The 16429-nt window shown below is 54.0% G+C and overlaps 1 protein-coding gene across 6 annotated transcripts in view; it reads right to left on the reverse strand.

Moving 5' to 3' along the window:
• Positions 1-205: 205 nt before the first annotated feature.
• Positions 206-16429, reverse strand: part of DDX11 (DEAD/H-box helicase 11) — a 32197-nt gene continuing 15973 nt past the window's right edge. For 2 of the 6 annotated variants that reach the window (XM_025402565.1, XM_025402567.1), the window contains exons 7-27: positions 15599-15706; positions 15286-15373; positions 14684-14892; positions 12946-13098; positions 11932-11978; positions 11505-11584; positions 10203-10247; positions 10015-10082; positions 8518-8556; positions 8152-8260; positions 7907-8038; positions 6990-7102; positions 4271-4343; positions 3850-3953; positions 3003-3152; positions 2677-2745; positions 2463-2563; positions 1969-2053; positions 1594-1672; positions 1262-1416; positions 206-1186 (exon numbers count right to left, since the gene is read on the reverse strand). In XM_025402565.1, the coding sequence (XP_025258350.1) occupies positions 1157-1186; positions 1262-1416; positions 1594-1672; positions 1969-2053; positions 2463-2563; positions 2677-2745; positions 3003-3152; positions 3850-3953; positions 4271-4343; positions 6990-7102; positions 7907-8038; positions 8152-8260; positions 8518-8556; positions 10015-10082; positions 10203-10247; positions 11505-11584; positions 11932-11978; positions 12946-13098; positions 14684-14892; positions 15286-15373; positions 15599-15706 (2037 nt within the window). In that variant the 3' untranslated portion in view covers positions 206-1156. Of the gene's footprint in view, positions 1417-1593; positions 1673-1968; positions 2054-2462; positions 2564-2651; positions 2746-3002; positions 3153-3849; positions 3954-4270; positions 4344-6989; positions 7103-7906; positions 8039-8151; positions 8261-8517; positions 8557-10014; positions 10083-10202; positions 10248-11504; positions 11585-11931; positions 11979-12945; positions 13099-14683; positions 14893-15285; positions 15374-15598; positions 15707-16429 lie in introns of all 6 variants that reach the window. The other 4 variants (XR_003121818.1, XM_025402566.1, XM_025402568.1 and 1 more) reach the window with 4 other exon arrangements.

Genomic DNA, 16429 nt, shown 5'->3' on the forward strand with positions numbered 1-16429 from the left:
GGGGCGGGGATGGAACTGGCCCAGGTCTGTGTGGGGACCACCTTCAAGGAGTGGGAGGCTGGCTTGAGGCCACGAGGCTGGGGCGGGGGCTTCTGTCTGCCTGTGCTTCGTCCGGGGATGGCTCCACCCAGCCCCTGCAGCAGTGCGCTCTTCGATTCCCTAAAGAGGCTTCCAGAGAAAAAGGCAGCACAAATCAATTAAAAACTCAGCAGAAACCAACAGTACACTTTTAATTAAGGACGTGTAGCTGTGCAGGATGCACACATCTGGGCATCAGTGACTCTCCTCTGGCCCCCGTTGGTCCCTAGTGGCGGCAGAAGATGCCAGCTGGCCACGGCCCCTTTCTCTGGGGTCAGAGGGAGAAGACAGGCGCAGTCAGCAGGGGCAGCTGTTGCAGGTGGGAGGGATATTTTCCCACAGGAAAAAAGGTCTCCGTGATGACACGGGGTCTCTATAGTCAAGTTGAGAGCCTAATGGCCCTTGGCATAATTGATGGTGTGGGGTAGAAGGTGTCTTGGAGTTTGTTTAAGTGGTTGAGAGGGAAGGAGGTGCCACGGACTTGGAGGAACTGGTGCGAAGCCAGGGAGACACAAATCCAGGCAGGGCTGTGGGACGGGTTAGGGAGCAGGGCTGCAGGTGTGACTCAGGAAGGAGGGGCAGGTGACAAGCCCTGGGCAGGAGCCCTGCGGCCATGGGATCATTTTAAATTGAGACCAGAGGATGAGCAGTCCAGGGCAGTTAACCTTGGCTAGAAACGGCAGAGGCAAACAGGCCTGCTCTATCTCAACTCTTAAGAAGGTGGGCAGGATGGAGATGCCACAGTGGATGCCACAGTCGCCACAGCCTCCTGTGGAGACCAGGCAGGAAGCCTGGCTCTCAGCCATGCAGGATGGAAAGGAAGATTCTGTGCCAGGAGGGGAGCTGCCCTGGAATGCCCCAAGGCCAGCCAGGACCCACTGTTTCTTCAGGATTCCCCCATTTTCTCCTACAGGGTTAATGCCTGTGCCTGGGCGCTGGCAGCGCTCTGGACTCCACACTCTCCTCCCGGGTTTCACCCTTGTAACAGGATCCCTGTAGACCAGGCCCACGACAAATACTGTCTCCAGCAGGCAGGGCAAAGGAAGGGCGCGGCGCCAGGCGGTGGTGTGGCTGCCCATCAGGAAGAGGCCGACTTCTCCCGGTGAAACTGGGCAGACAGAAGGCAGTGAGAAATGAGATCTCGGGGTGGGGAGGCTCTCAGAAAGAAAAAGGTGGGACTGACCTTCTGCACAGCAGCAATGGCAGGGCCAAAGGTAGCTTTAACCTCCACACGGGCTCGGATCCAGGCCGGCAGCTTGGCCAGGACAGGGGGCCGGGCGTATCGCTGGTCCAGGAGCACTATGCTGGCAAAATCCTTCTGGTGCCTGATGGCCCTGCCTGCACAGGAACAGAGGCTGCGGCTCCGAGTAACACCTGCCTCCCCACAGCACATTCCCATGGCGTCCCCTCCCCTTCCTCAGACTTATTTAGGAGACAGAGCAGGCAACCCCCCTTTCCTGTTCTCCCCTTCTCCAGCTCCCATCTGTCCACCCAGTCGGAGGCAGCCGGGCTCACCTATGGACTGGTTGACGGCCTTCATGCACAGGTTCTCCACCAGATTCTTCCCTGGGGGCGCCTGGCCTGGGGCTCTGGGCTGGGGGTGGAGGGGATGACTCATCAGGACTGTTTCCTGCCTGCAGCTCTCCCTGGGAAGAGACCCTGCCAGGCTTTGGAGCCAGACCAGGAGGCTTCGTGGCCAACGCCAGCAGCACGGGCCCAGGTGACATCACAGAGAAGATCAAGAGGGTGTGGAGGGGCATCCAAGCCTCCGGAGGGGGCAGGAGACGCCAGCACAGTGGGGAAGGCCAGGCTGTATCAGCCCTAAGGGCGACGCCACTCCCACCCACCGCCCACTCTCCTCTCCCGCTCTGCGACACTGGGGTCACTCACGAGGGTTTGATCCAAGTAGGCCATCTTCTCCTGCAGCTCTGGAGACCTGATGTTGGGGAAGGGCATGCCCACCATCACCACACACCTGGAGAGAGGCAGGAGCCCAGGGCGGGTGGGTGTCAGGACCTCCCGGGTCATCACCCACATCTCACCAGCTGCTCCGTTCTACCCCTTCCTCAGCCCTCTCCGACTGTGATCAAAGCTTTGACCCTCCCTGCTCTGTACCTACCGCCTGGAGAGGGCTTGTTCAGCTGAGAGATCCCATCCAGGCCAATGGATTGGGTACTGATACCGCAGTGGCCAGCCTGATTTTCCACCTGCTCTCCCAGGGCCAAACCCAGAGCTGCTGAGCCCCTCCCTCCAGCTGGCTGGTCTGAGCAGTTGCAGCCCAGTTGTGGGCTCTAATGGCAGCAGACACAGGCAGGGGCCCAGCTGCTGGGAGTGAGGGCCGGCCAGGTATCATAGTCCAGGACAGGAGCAGAACCACTACTTACCGGCCTAGGTTGTCAGAGAAGTTGATCCCTTCACTCATCTTTCCTCCAACAACAGAGAGGAGAAGGGCCCCCGTCACCCGGCCTCTCTCCTGGCCACAGGCCTGCGGGAGACACCCAGATGCTGAGTTCCCGAGCCAAAGCTTGGATGTCACCCACGTTTCCAGCTGCCACCCCCACACAGTCTCAGACCCAAGCTCAGCATTAACGCCCGCACCTGAATGCACCTGGAATACGCCAGCAGCACCTGCTCCACCTGGTGCGCACTCTTAGGTTCCTGGAATATCTGAGAAAGACAGAGGACATCTCCCAGAGACAGGTTCAGGGTGCCAGGTCTCGGTTCTGTTGGTGGCCTTGTTTTCTGGCCAGGGGACTGAGAACCTCACAGCCAGGGGCTTTGGGGAAATCCTCTGCAATCAGGGACTGGGAGCAGCGGGGATGAGGAGCCAGAAGCCTGTCCTGACTCGATGAGCACAAGGGCTCCCACGAGGACTCAGTGGCACCGTCCTCAGGAGTGGGAGGGCCGGCGGACAGGCCACTCACCTTCTTCCTGGCAGCCAGGCGGCCCAGCAGGCCACCCTTCTCCCAGTGGGCATGGACCTGGCGCAGGTACTCGTAGGAGGGGAAGAAACAGACCACCCCTCCAGGAACCACACTGCACAGGTTACAGAGGATGCGACCCGCCTCGTCCATCTAACAACGGAAGAGAGGAAGCCCCCATGGAGCCACGTCTCAGTCACCCACAAACCATCTTAACCTGAGACCTAAAACTGAGGAGAGACCCACGGCAGGACTACACCAAGGAAGAGGACTTGGCTCCCCTGGGTGGGAACCGCAGGGTGGTAGGTGCCGCCTCCCACCAAACACACCCAGCCACTGCTACGGACTGCGCCTTTCTGACACACGTCACAGCACTAGTGTCCCTGGGGGCCTTCCTACTGCCCTGGCACTGAGTCCTCCCGTCTTCACTCCAGGGTCCTGATGGGCACCGCAATGACAATCAGGGGCTGCACGCCCCAGGAGATGCCCCCCAAGCCCCGCATCCCTGCCACCGGCAGGAGCAGATATAACCAAAGGGCAAGAGAGCCAAAGGGAACCAGCAGCTTTCCTCTGCGTGAGGCATCCTCAGGGCATGCCTGGAGGTTTTAAGAATATGTACTTCGCAGCCTAAGGGGTGAGGGGCGGGGAAGCTCAGACCTTCCTCCATAAGCATCTAGATCGATGCCGCTCATTCTGTGAGGCTCTATAGTGGGTGCCCTCCTCCCCCCCTAGCCCCATGCAATTTCCCCAACACCTGAAAACACTCAGGGTGGGCCAGAGTGCCCCTGCCCCGGAAAACCCTTTGCTGCCTGAGCCCAGGCTGTGGCACGGCGAGCTGGCTGGGACTGACCATCTGAGGCAGCTCTCTTTTCTGGAACGTGAATTCCAGTGGCTGGTTGGAGATCCCGCTGCAGATGACAAGGGGCAGGATATTGTCTGGAGGGATCACGTGACCTGGTAAGAGCCAGGGAGGGGCCGAAAACTGGAGATGCAGGGGTGCTGAGACACAGTGCAGAAAGGGCATTTCCCCGCCCCATCTTCCAGCACAGGAGCAGCGACTGACAGCGCTCACCCACCCACCATCACCAGTCACACTGGGCAGCAGGCAGCAGGGAGCAGAGCAGGAGAGCCTGGGCGAGCGCACAAAGGGCAAGGCTCCCATCCCGGGGTCTCCACCGCCCCTGTGCCTTGTTGCAGTAAGAGGTTACACGCAGAAAACAGGAGCCAGAACCTGACCTCTAGCCTGCCCCACCCTGGGCATGGCTCCTCACCACAGGAAAACTCCACCACGCGTTCAGCTTCCACCCCGGCACAGGCCAGCAGCTGCTGCCGGAAGTCAGACACCTGCAGACCAAGGCCACAGCGTCACGGCCTCGTGGCCCCTCAGAGGCCCGGCAGAAAGGAAGCGAGAAGTCTGGGCTAAGAGACAGCAAGTACACACACACTGAAAGAAGAGGTCAAAGAAAAGGCTGACGGCAAACTAACAAAAAGAAAAATGGTGACTGATACCCAGTGCTGACAGCCTCATTTAAACTACGTGCAGGAACAGCAAAGGAAATCCAGCAAATCTGGCACAGTCAGTCTCAACCCTGGCTATGCAGCAAAATTATAGTGAAAATTTTCAAAAATATAGGTGGCCAGGTCCCAGCTCAAACTACTGAATAAGAATCTCCAGGTTTTCACCTGTTAGACGGGCAAAAATCCAGAAGTAACCAATCCAAAAGAGAAACAGGCATTCCTAGACGTTACTGGTGGGATACAGAATGTCCAATTCTTATGAAGGGGAATTTCACAATAGTTAACAAATTAAATGTATTTATACTTTTAAACCCAGGATCCCATATTTAAGAGTTTACTGAAAATATACAGCCACAAATACCAAACAGCATGTGCCCCAGGCCTTTCCCTGTAACCGTGCACCTGCCTCTCCAGAGAGTACTGGTTGAATGAGCTCCCTACATCTGCCAGACGGAGAACCACGCAGCCCACTAGAGGAGCAATGGCTGGGACAACTGACTAAGATGCCTTCTATGTAAATAAAACAGGAAAGGGAAAAATGAAGACACATTTTTGCTTATTTGGGGGAAAAAGAAAGACTGCAAGGACAGGCTAGCAAAACTGACTCCCTGTAGGGGTGGGGAATGGGCTGGAGAAGGACGAGAGTGAGGCTTTCCTGAATAGATCTTTTTATATCAGCTTTGACTTTTGAACCATACAAATATTTACATATTTAAAAACTACAAGTCAGAAAAGAAAAAAGCATATTCTAAAATTGAAAAGAAAATGAAACAAAAACTGCCTAGCTTGCTATGAAACGGACAATAGAAGCACACGGAGAGAAGCCTGGCTCCACGACTTTAGAGCCTAGTGACCAGACATCCTTAGTGGGTCAGACTGTTAAGGGCAAAGAGGAAAGGCAATTTCAATCACATTTATTGTTAGAAGTAATATTGGTATTATGATTTCAAAACTTTTAAGTGTATTATAGGATAGAGCAGATAAGTATGTTAATGTACCACAAATGTTCAGGCTTAAGAGAAAAAGAGGTACAATATAAGCTCAAGTAAACAAATGCTTTGATTTTTACTTAGAAATACCAACATGCGCCAGGCGTGGTGGCTCATGCCTGTAATCCCAACTCTTTGGGATGCCAAGGCTGGCGGATCACCTGAGTTCGAGACCAGCCTGGCCAACATGGTAAGACCCCATCTCTACTAAAATACAAAAATTAGCTGGGTGTGGTGGCACATGCCTGTAATCCCAGCTACTCAGGAGGTTGAGACACGAGAATCGCTTGAACCCAGGAGGCAGAGGTTGCAGAGAGCTGTGATCGGGCCACTGCACTCCAGCCTGGGAGACAGAGCAAGACTCCGTCTCAAAAAAAAAAAAAAAAAAAAGGAAAAAAAAGAAATACCAGCATGGATTCATTCTGAAAACATTTCCTACATCTGTCTACTGAAATGTCCCAGGAGTATGACAAACCCCTAGCACCCACAGCTTGATTTCCAAACGTCATTCCCCATTACAAGAAACCAGGGCGGCTTGGAGAAATGAATCCAGTGTGGGGGCAAGGACACCCATGGTGAACCCAGGACATTCTGCTGTGCTGGAGGCAAGACTGACTGGGCCACGGCGAGGACCTGAGCTAGCAGGAAGGGGCTGTCACATCAGCTGAGACAACGTGAATGTCAGAAACAATAATGACTATGAACAACTTTAGTATGCTGAATGAATAGAACTATGAATCTATACATACAAAAATATAAAAATCAAAAGCTAAGGCAGCTGGGGCTGGGAAGCACTGCTTCAGGATTCCCAGCAGCTTTTCGTCCAGGAGGCTCTTTCCTAGGTAGGAGTCACCACTGTGCAGAGATGCCGTTATATTCATCCCAATCATGCTCAAAACAGAAAACTGCAAATAACCTGCACACCTAGTGAAACAGGAGCACCCACATGAAATGCTATGTATCTGTGTAACTGGAATCCAGCACAGCTCCGATACTGAAATACACGCATGCTTGCTGACAAGGAGACAGGTTTATGACCCTCTACTGCTGAGTGAAAAGAGCGAGTTCCAGTGATAGCACGTGGAGGGAGCCGCACTTTTGTTTTTAAAATAGGTATGCACATAAGTAAAAATTATGCCTACAAAGACTATTATATTCATATACATCAAAATGAACCTTTTAAAAGTGGAATCCTAATTTTTTTGCTTTGAGTTTCAAACCACAGAACAGCTTTCTCTGGGAGACATGTGAACCTGGCACTAGAGAATGGAGCAGCAGAGGAGTCCCTGCTGTCCCTCCAGCCTAAAAGGCACAGCAGTGAGACAGAATAGCAGTGTCACCCAGTGGACACCACTGGGCCTGCTCGAGCTGACCCTTTCTGGCTTGGGGCCCCAGGAGAGAACAGGACTGAAAATGCATCTCTCCAAAGCCCCCATCTCATCCCAACACATGGGGCACAAGGGGCTGGGAAAGGCGTCCTTACCGGCTGCATGGTCCCCCCTGCAATGACCACTGCCCGGCACTCCTTCACCACTTGGGCAAAGTGCACAGCTGGATTCAGGAGCAAAAACTTAAGGGTGCTCTGACTGAGGCTGCCTGGAAAAACAGATCGGTGGGGAGGTGAGTGCAAGCCAACAGACACTTCTACTGTCCCAGCAAAGGGGGTCCCCAGGTAAGTCCAGATCTGAGGCACAAGTGCTAGTGCTTTCTCTTTAAACACCATTTAATCTCTAGGACAACCAGTCCACAGAGGTGGACCATACTATCCTCTCCATTTTCTTTTTTTGAGATGGGGTCTCAATTTGTTGTCCAGGCTGGAGTGCAGTGGTGCAATCTTGGCTCCCTGCAACCTCTGTCTCCTGGGTTCAAATGATTTTCCTGCCTCTGCCTCCCAAGTAGCTGGGACTACAGGTGTCCGGCTAATTTTTTGTATTTTTAGTAGAGACGGGGTTTCGCTGTGTTAGCCAGGATGGTCTCAATCTCCTAACCTCGTGATCCGCCCACCTTGGCCTCCCAAAGTGCTGGGATTACAGGCGTGAGCCACCGCGCCCGGCCTATCCTCTCCATTTTCATACAAGGAAACTGAAGTTGAGAAAGAAAACAGTCCAAATCACAAAGCTCATAGATGACAAAACCATGACCCAAACCAAAGCCCATCTGCCCCACAATGCAAGCTTCCCTAGGACCCTTGTCCGAGAGGACTCCCATCCCAGCCCCTCGATCTCCTCCTGTCCGCCTCCACTGCTTGCCCAGGTCACAGCAGGCCAGTGCCCACTGCACTGCTTCCTCCTAACCCGGAAGTTCCCAGGACGGAAGGAAAGAATCCTTTCACACTGCGGCTCCCTGGCTCAGCTTGGCTCCTTCCTGGGAACTGAACCTGGCCAAGAAGCACCTGATTACCTTGGCGGCTCAGGATGACCCTGCCGTCCTGGTTGGCTGTAGTGAGAGCTGCCAGGAAGCCTTCGATGTGCATCAGTGGGGAAGCTGGTCGCGGGGCGCTAGCCTGACTCTCGTCTGCGGGGGCTGCAGGAGCTGCACAGAGCAGAACGGGGAGGAGGCTTCCTTGCGGTCAGGTCCACACGCAAGGAACCGACGTCCTTGGCCAGGCTTGCAGCTGGCTCTGCTTGCCCACCCCACTGCCTTACCTTCAGTCGTCCTGGGCTGCAGGCTCTGCAGGAATTGCTGAAACCCAGCCAGTTTGGGCTGCTCCCGGGATGAGAGCACTGCTCCATACCGTTCTGTGAATCCAAAGAGCTGGGTGGAATGAGAGTGAGCAGCGGAGAGGAACGAGGAACAGCCGTGAAAGAGAGGCTGGGCGGATCGGAGGCTCTGCCAGGCCCAAGACGCCTGCAGCACACATCCCACCACCCCAGCAAGGCCCACTGCACCAAGGAGGGTGGAGATGAAGGGGACTCTGGAGTTCCCTGAGGGCAGGGGAGGAAAGCATGGCAAGGGCGGGGGGTCGGGGCACAGTTGGGTCACGTTCAGGACCGTAAGACGTGAGCAGTTACCTTTCTGCTGATCATGCTCTTCTCACAGTATCGCTGCACCTGCAAAAACCAAGCCCAGCTGTAGGCATGTGTGCAAACTGAGCAAGCTGTACTCTTCAAAACAAAACAAAACAAAAAAAACACACACCACTTTTACCACCCAGGCAGCACAATGCAGTGCTACCTTCTGAGGCACCCGGAGCCTCCCTGCCAGCAACCCTGTCATCCCCTCTCCGAGGCCACCCCCTCCTCTACTGCCCCTGCCCACAATGCAGTGGCCTCCTCCTTTCGGAAGGGGGAGACCCTCTTTCCAAAAGTGTTTCTCAAGTCTAAGAGTGCTCAGTACAATCTAGGTCCCCTTGGCTTTCCTTCCAGGTGACAGAGTTAAAAAAAGGAACTTCTATGAGCAAAGCCACCAAGTCGGTGCATCCAGTATGTGTGGTTTGGTGCCAGATCTCAGCTGGGGATGCAGAGAGGGGAGTTTGGAGCCTTTAAACTGGTTTCTAAAAAGAGCGACATCCTTCGATGAGGATTCCCTTGATGGTGGGTGATGAGACCCATGGGAAGGAGAGGAGAAGGAAAGCAAGAGGGGCAGAGGAATGGCGAGGAAGGAGCGCCTGCATCCATGTCCCAGCTGTGGGAGAAGCGCAGGGATGGCAGGACTGTCTGAGGGCTGTCGGGCCTGGCGGCTATCATAGGCATGTGGGAGACAAGGGAAGAAAGGCATCAAGGATGACCTGGATCCAGCCTGTCTGGCAGGGATGGTGGCAGTGACAGTGACCCAAATGGGTAATTCAGGGGGAAAGCTGGTTTTAAGAAAAAAAACGCAGGCAGGATGGGATGAATGCGGGGCCCCGACTCAATGTAGCCAGGTCTGGACGCTGTCTCTGCCGTGTGCTATTGGCTCACTTGGGGGACGACTGTGCTCGCCACCCTCTTGAAGTCACCTCCCTGGGCCTGTTTGCTTTCCTTGCTGGGGCAAAAGGATATCCTAGCTCAGAGCCACAGCACATGGCATGCCGCCTAGAACACAAGCAGAACCCTGTACCCGGGGACAGTCACTGTTGCTGATCTGAGTTACAAAGTTGGGGTTCAGGCGGCAGTGGCCATGTTCCATGTGGGGAGTGCCGGGTATGCAGACCTGGAGTGAGCAGAGGTCTGAGGCTGCAAACAGACCCAAGGTCCAAGTGGGAAGACGTGATGAGTTGCACAGAACAAATCAATGTCCTGCTCCTGTCCATAAGCCTGAGAGACTGTGCCAGAGGACGGAGTGAGGCGGCGAGGACCTGGAGTCTCTATCTGTTCTATGAGGCACCAAGAAGTCTCTTTCTCACCCATCCCTGTCGCCCTCACCCTAAAGGAAGATGACTTTTGTCTCGCAGGCATGCTGCGGGTTAAGGGTTATTACATGTCTATGTTTTGCTTTTTCTTCCTTCTATAGTCTTAACATAGTACTCTACCCACAGTGGTAACAGGAAGGAAACTGGATGTGGAATGTGGAAAGGTGGAAACCTCTACCTTGAACAGGTTGATGTTGTCAATCTGGCTCTGGAAGAGAAAATCGTTGATGGTCTTCAGCTCTGTCCCTGAGAGCAAACACACGAAGGGCCTTGGGAGCTTCACCCTGAGCCTTGGGTTTCAGTCCCAGGGTTAAGCTCGGAAGTGGCTCAGATCAGCTCTGGGCCCTCTGAGGGCAACTCTCTTACCTGTCTGTGAGAGGCTCTGTGTATTGGGATTTTGCTTAATGTTCCCTAAGAAAGAGAATGGAAATTGGTCACAATGGTGGTTCTCTGGCCACTCAACCCTTCCCTATCTTCTCTCCCTCGGCACTGCACGTCAAGTGAGAAGAGCATCCATACTTGAAGGGCTTTGTTTTGTTTTTCGCTATTTATAGCACACAAAGGACCTACCAAGAGGGCAGGTGGGTCCAGGAGCCTCCCACATCTGACTCACGTGCTTCCACATGGAACCCAAAGCTCTGTAAGTTCATGTTTTTCACCCCTTCTCCAGGAGGCCAGGACACAGTGGCCAGACCAATGCATGCAGGGCACGGGACCACACAGGAGCTGCCCAGGCCACGTGGGGAGCCTGAGGCAAAGCAGAGCTGGCGGCTCAGAGCAGCAGCACGAGACCAGCTCCCGCTAGAAGCTCCCACAGGCTTTCTGCAGCTTCCACTTCCACAGACGCCTTCCAAGGGGGTGCCCCATCATAAAAGAAGGGGACACGACAGGGTCATGCAAAGAGGCGTGGGAGCCGGAGTCAGAAGATCCCAGGCTCCCGTGCTGGGCTTGGGAACCGTAAGCAGCCCTTGCACTGAGGTCTAATTTATGCGTCATCAACAAGGATTCAAATGCCAGCACTACTTTCTCACAGGGCACACAAAACCGCATATGCAAGTGCTTCGAACACCCCACAGCACTATGCCCATCACGGAAACACTGTGTGTTCATATGATGCTGTATCCTTACTATCCCCCCAGGGCAGGGCCTGAAATAGAAAGTCCTCAGAACATGGGCAAAGAACCCGAGGACCTAAAAAAAGCTCAAGTCAGACAACTCAACCAAGCTACAAAGAACAAGAATTTTCTCAATCAATGACCAAGACCCTGCTTTTTTTTTTTTTGAGACGGATTCTCACTCTGTTGCCCAGACTGGAGTGCAGTGACATGATCTCGGCTCACTGCAACCTCTGCCTCCCGGGTTTGAGCAAGCAATTCTCTTGTCTCAGCCTCTGGAACAGCTGGGACTACAGGCCACACCAACACTCCCAGCTAGTTTTTTTTGTATTTTTAGTAGAGATGGGGTTTCACTACGTTGGCCAGGTTGGTCTCAAACTCAGGTGAATCACCTGCCTCAGCCTCCCAAGTGCTAGGATTACAAGCGTGAGCCACCGCGCCTGGGTGACCCTTCTTAAAAACAGAGAATTGAAGCGTCCTGATGGGCAACCAAGGAAAAAGCAGCCCGGCAGGTTGTGCAGACCGAGGGTCAGCAGGGGGATGGGGCTCTCACCCCCCAGCACGGCCACGAATTTCTCCAGCAAATACAGGATCTGCTTCAGGTACATCAGGTTCTTGGCCTTCAAACGCTTCCTGAGAAGAAGCCAATGGACATTAAGTGGTGGTGCCCTGAGAGTGACTCGCCCCGCCCGCCCCAGTGGAAGCCTTGTGCCCGGTGCCTCTCAAATTGGGTCACAAGCTACAAATCCTTTCCCAGAGAGCAGGCTGGCCATGGCGCCAGGCCTCAGAGCCAGTGGTCGGTCCCCAGCCTTCCAGGTCTGTGTGCAGCACACACCATGATGTGCCCAGGACATGAATGGCACGCAGCTCCACCCCACCACAGCCCAGGCCAGAGGCGGGAACCAAAGTGCTGCCTCTCCGAGGCCGATGCAGGCGGCTGCCAAGGGACTGTCCCACTACCTCAGAGGGTCACATCTCACCCGTATCGCTCCATGTACTGCAGCAGCTGGGAATGGGCCTGGCAGAGCTGGGGAAAGAACACAAACCAGGCTCTGGGCAAGCAGCCAAGGACTGAGCTGCTGACATCTTAGATTCGCCTAGAAGATGCTGGCCCTGGACACACAGGAAGCCACCAAAGGCAGGAGAGGGGGCTGGGTGCAGACAAAAGGTATGGGTTTCCACAGCCCTCAGGCTGGTGGGAGCTAAGAGAGAGGGGAAGGAAGGGAAGTGTTCCTCCAGCATCCACTGTGGGTTGGAGAAAAGCAAGAGGCTGAATCCCTCAAGTACGGAATCCCCTGCTAGTTTCCACTGGGTTGGGAAAAGACCTGGAGTCTACAGAGTGATGGTTCAAGGTCACCATCACATCCCGGCCTCAATTCAACCCAGGCACGGGTCAGCAGAGCTGGTGGGATGTCGTGGGGGGTTTCACAGTCAGAAACCAGTGGGCACACCCCAGCTCCACACTCATGAGCTGCATGACCTTAGGACACAGCTTGACCGTGTCTGAATCTCTAAGTTCTCAATGTAAAACAGGAACACCACCCCCATGGCAGAGTTAGCATGAAGACCAGGGACACCTGGTGCCATGCATGGCGCACGACAGGTCGGCAGGAGGAGCCTGCACTGATCTTGAGCATTCCTCAATTCATTCCCTCCAGGCAACTGCAGTAACGAAAAATCCAATCCTGAGGGGCCTTCTGCCTCACTCATGCCATCTCCTTGGCTTACAGAGCTGGCTGCTGGTATCCAGGGCTGGAGCGACTCAGGAGCATGGGGGCAGGTAAGGTGCAGGGAAATGAGCCACTCTGCCGTAGCGGGCTCCCCAGGATGCAGTGGAAAGCCATGGTCAGCCTCCGATGAGGTCACTGCCTTGACTTATGCACCCTCTAGCAAGCCCCACCTCCGAAGGAATTCTTGGCCCAGGTGTCTGGAGGAACCATGCAAGTCCCTTTACCTCAGGGCGGCCCTGGCCCAGGGAGGGGAGGCCCACACACCTGGCAGCCGCTGACCTCCACGCTGTGCATGCCCGTGATGGTGTCTATCAGGTTGTGCGCTTCGTCGATGATCACCACCTGTTCCTGCAGCCGGATGCCCGCAGCCTGCCGAGTGGCGGCATGCAGCAGCATCTGATAGGGCAGCACCACCAGCTGGGAGGGGAGATGAGGCCACCTGAGCAGGGCGGGGCTCCCCTGCAGAAGCTTTGCCTGCCTGACACTGAGGTCCTGACGTGAGTGCTTCTATTTCCTGCCTGGACTATGTAGCGCCATTCGAAAGTAGAGTGTAGCAACGGACAAACTTCCCTTGAGCTTTAAATGAAACGCCAACATATGAAACACAGGAAACGGGCTGGTCTGACTCCTGAGTAAACCAAGGGCAGGGCTGGGTGAGGGGAACCCCTGCTTAGCCTTGTCCATGTCCTCAAGGTCGCCCCGGAAGCCCCCGAGTTTCTGCAAACCACCTGAAAACCACTGGTGCGCCAGGAAGTGGCCCCAGTTTCTGCTCCTGGAGCTGCTACTTCCCAGCTGTGTGACTCTGGGAGTTGTCTAACCTCTCTGACCCTTGGTTTCCTCATCTGCAAAATAGGGTTTATATATCTCAAGCGAGGGTTGAGTGGAGCTGGGGTAACAAAAATAAAAGCAACTCTGCAGATCTTTAGGTGTTTGTTGTTAGGAAAGTTTCCAGTTAAAGGAATACTCATATAAAAAGTGAAATACTGGAAAACTGAATGGATCCATCACTCACGGTTGGTGAGAAAATAAAAGTCGCTTAACTTTTCTGGGCTCCAATGTCCCCATGCATAGAATTCCACTGGAATACTATTAACATAAAAGCAAAATATGGTCAAAGTGCTTTAAAAATTCAAAAATTGTAAAGATTTTGAGCCATATTAGGATATTTGTGTATAAATGCCTACAGCACTAATCTTGCTCTAAAGGCAAACAGACCGGAGGGAAGGCCTGGGACATCATGGGGCCTGGCAGCTTCCCCCCGTTTCTCTGCCAGCGCCCACACAGCTCAGCAGGTATGCTGGTGAGCATTCAGCTGCTGTGCAAAATGGTTACTTAGTTCCCCAAATCTTTTAAAACTTTAAATTTTTTCTGGATTATACAGCATTTTCCACAAGTGATATCCTGTTTCCAAAGTCACTCAAATTAAAGTAGCAAGAAAATAGTGGAATTGCACCCACCAAATAACCGTGAGATACTATTTTTGATCTGCTACATTAGCAGTTCTTCCTTCTGTTTAAAAATCAAGAGAAGTTGAGGCAGAGAAGACAGTATTCTCACGTGCTGCAGGTAGGTGTATGCTAGGAAAGCTTTCCAGTTACAAAAATGAAAAATAGGAAAACTGAATGGTTCCACCGCTGACGTGCGCCATCACATGATAGGCATGGAAGTTGGGAGCATCACTTGGAAAGCCATCTGTAAACAGATTTAAGTACCGCACTCTTCTCAGCTCCTGGCATCCTCTCCCTGTGGTTTCACTAGGAATGCACATGCTTCCTGGCTCCTAAATCCTATCCCCAGTAATGCCAATTGGCCCTGCTGCCTGGAGCCCCCAAGGGATCCCACGCGCCACCTCCAACTCACACATCAGGAAAGAATGGGTTAGGTACTGTCAGTCTGAACACGGTAGGTGGCATCCCCCAAAATACAGTGTGATGAAGACTCCCCTCATGTCCTAGACCACAGTGAGAGCAAGCGCGGCTTTCCGGCCCTGCAGGGCCCTCACCTGGGCTGCAGGGATGGCAAGGCGGCTCCCGTAATAGGGACAGGCCCGGGCCTCCTTCCCAAGGGCCAGCAGCTGCTCAATGTCCTTCACCTCTGCCAGGGCCTCATCCCGGAGGAGGCCCATCTGCTCGTGGTTGTAGAAGGGGCAGGCCGCCTGCTTCTCCTGCCTCCTTCTCTTTGGCTTCTCCTCCTCAGCTCCTTTCTTCTTCTCTGAGGGTGGCACAGGCACAAGGAGAGAAAAGAGAGAGGACAGCAACTGTCCATGGGCCCAACAGAGGGTTCCGTAATGTTAAGACCCACTTCCATGGGGTGGGGTCTATAGGACCCTCCCAAGTACTGCCTACAGTGGTCTCACTGGAACACTATTAAGGTTTTACTTTTGTTCTCCAGAAAGAGCCTATAAAATCATCTCCAAACCAGTGATTCCCTGACACTGACCCAGAGAGTAGGAACACTTTTTCCCAAGGAGAGGGGCCTCAGGAAGGAACTGGGGTCTCCTCTGCCATTCTTTCTATGAAAGATACTTAATGGTCTTCGGTCACTGCCACCCCTGCCTCACTCTCTCCAGACCGCCTGCGGCTACGCCATGGTCCCGATGGCTACCGTGCCTGCTTCTCTGCATGTCCACACAGCGATCGTTGATAAGCTGCACAGAACCTAGGCTTTTCACATCTTCGTTGACACAAAGGTTCTGCAACAAAGGAGAAAGAAAGAGGCAAAGAGATGGTGCCAGCTAAATGACATCTAACCAACACAGATGGACCTGCCCCGCCTCTCCTTTGCCTTCCAGTGATGGGCTGGCCAGGCCAGGGAGGGGGCTGCTCCTCACACTGGTCTCCCAGGCCTGGACGAGGAGGACAAAGCTGTGGGGAAAGGAGCAGGATGGCCGCTGGTGGAAACACTGGCCACTGTTTACCTGCCGGGAGCCAAGGGAGACCAGCCGAACATCCTTGCCAAAGGGGCTCTTCTTCACCTCATGCACAAACTGGGCCAGCTGGGAGTGTGTCCGACTACAGTAATAAATCTAGCAGAGAGAAAGAAAGGTGCTTCAAAGAGGGAACCAAAACATCCCACGGCATTCTGTAAGATCAAGATACGCCAGGGCCTGAGAGGCTGAGGGAAAGGGAGTGGCTCCAAATGCACAAAGCTGAGGCAGGACAGTGATGTCCCACATCAGGCATCTATCGAGGGACCCAGGGGTTCCCAAGTCACCCACAGCTCCAGAAGTTCAAGGGAATGCCCCAAAGGCAGCTCCTTCCACGAGTCATATCCAGTCTCTAATCAACCACTTTGGAGGGTTGGCCAATCTTAGGACACGGGTGACCATCTCCCGTTGCAAACAGTCCCCACTTGGGGAGGGTGGGTTGTCGGTGGGGGTGGGTGGGGGAGTGTGTCACACACATCCCCCAAAGGGAGAAAGGAAGGCTGACCAGAATACCCTCTCTCTACTCCTCTAAGGCAACAGTGAAGGGAGGAAACAAGAAAAATACAGAGAAAATACCTACTTCCGACAGAAAACAAAAGTCATAAATCAATGAAACCAAATGGGAGATGTCAGACCACACATAACCCACAGCCCTCCATGCAAATCGGAACACGGACAAGGGGAGAAGCACACCATGAGAGACCCAAAGGATAGGACACTCGTGTCTGTCCTACCCACACCACCCAGACTTCAGCCCTGAACAGCTGCTCCTCGATGCCCTGGCGTGGCAAGCATGGCCCTGCCCCCAGGAGAGGTCTCCCC

This window comes from Theropithecus gelada, chromosome 11, assembly GCF_003255815.1.
Source record: "Theropithecus gelada isolate Dixy chromosome 11, Tgel_1.0, whole genome shotgun sequence".
NCBI lineage: Eukaryota > Metazoa > Chordata > Mammalia > Primates > Cercopithecidae > Theropithecus > Theropithecus gelada.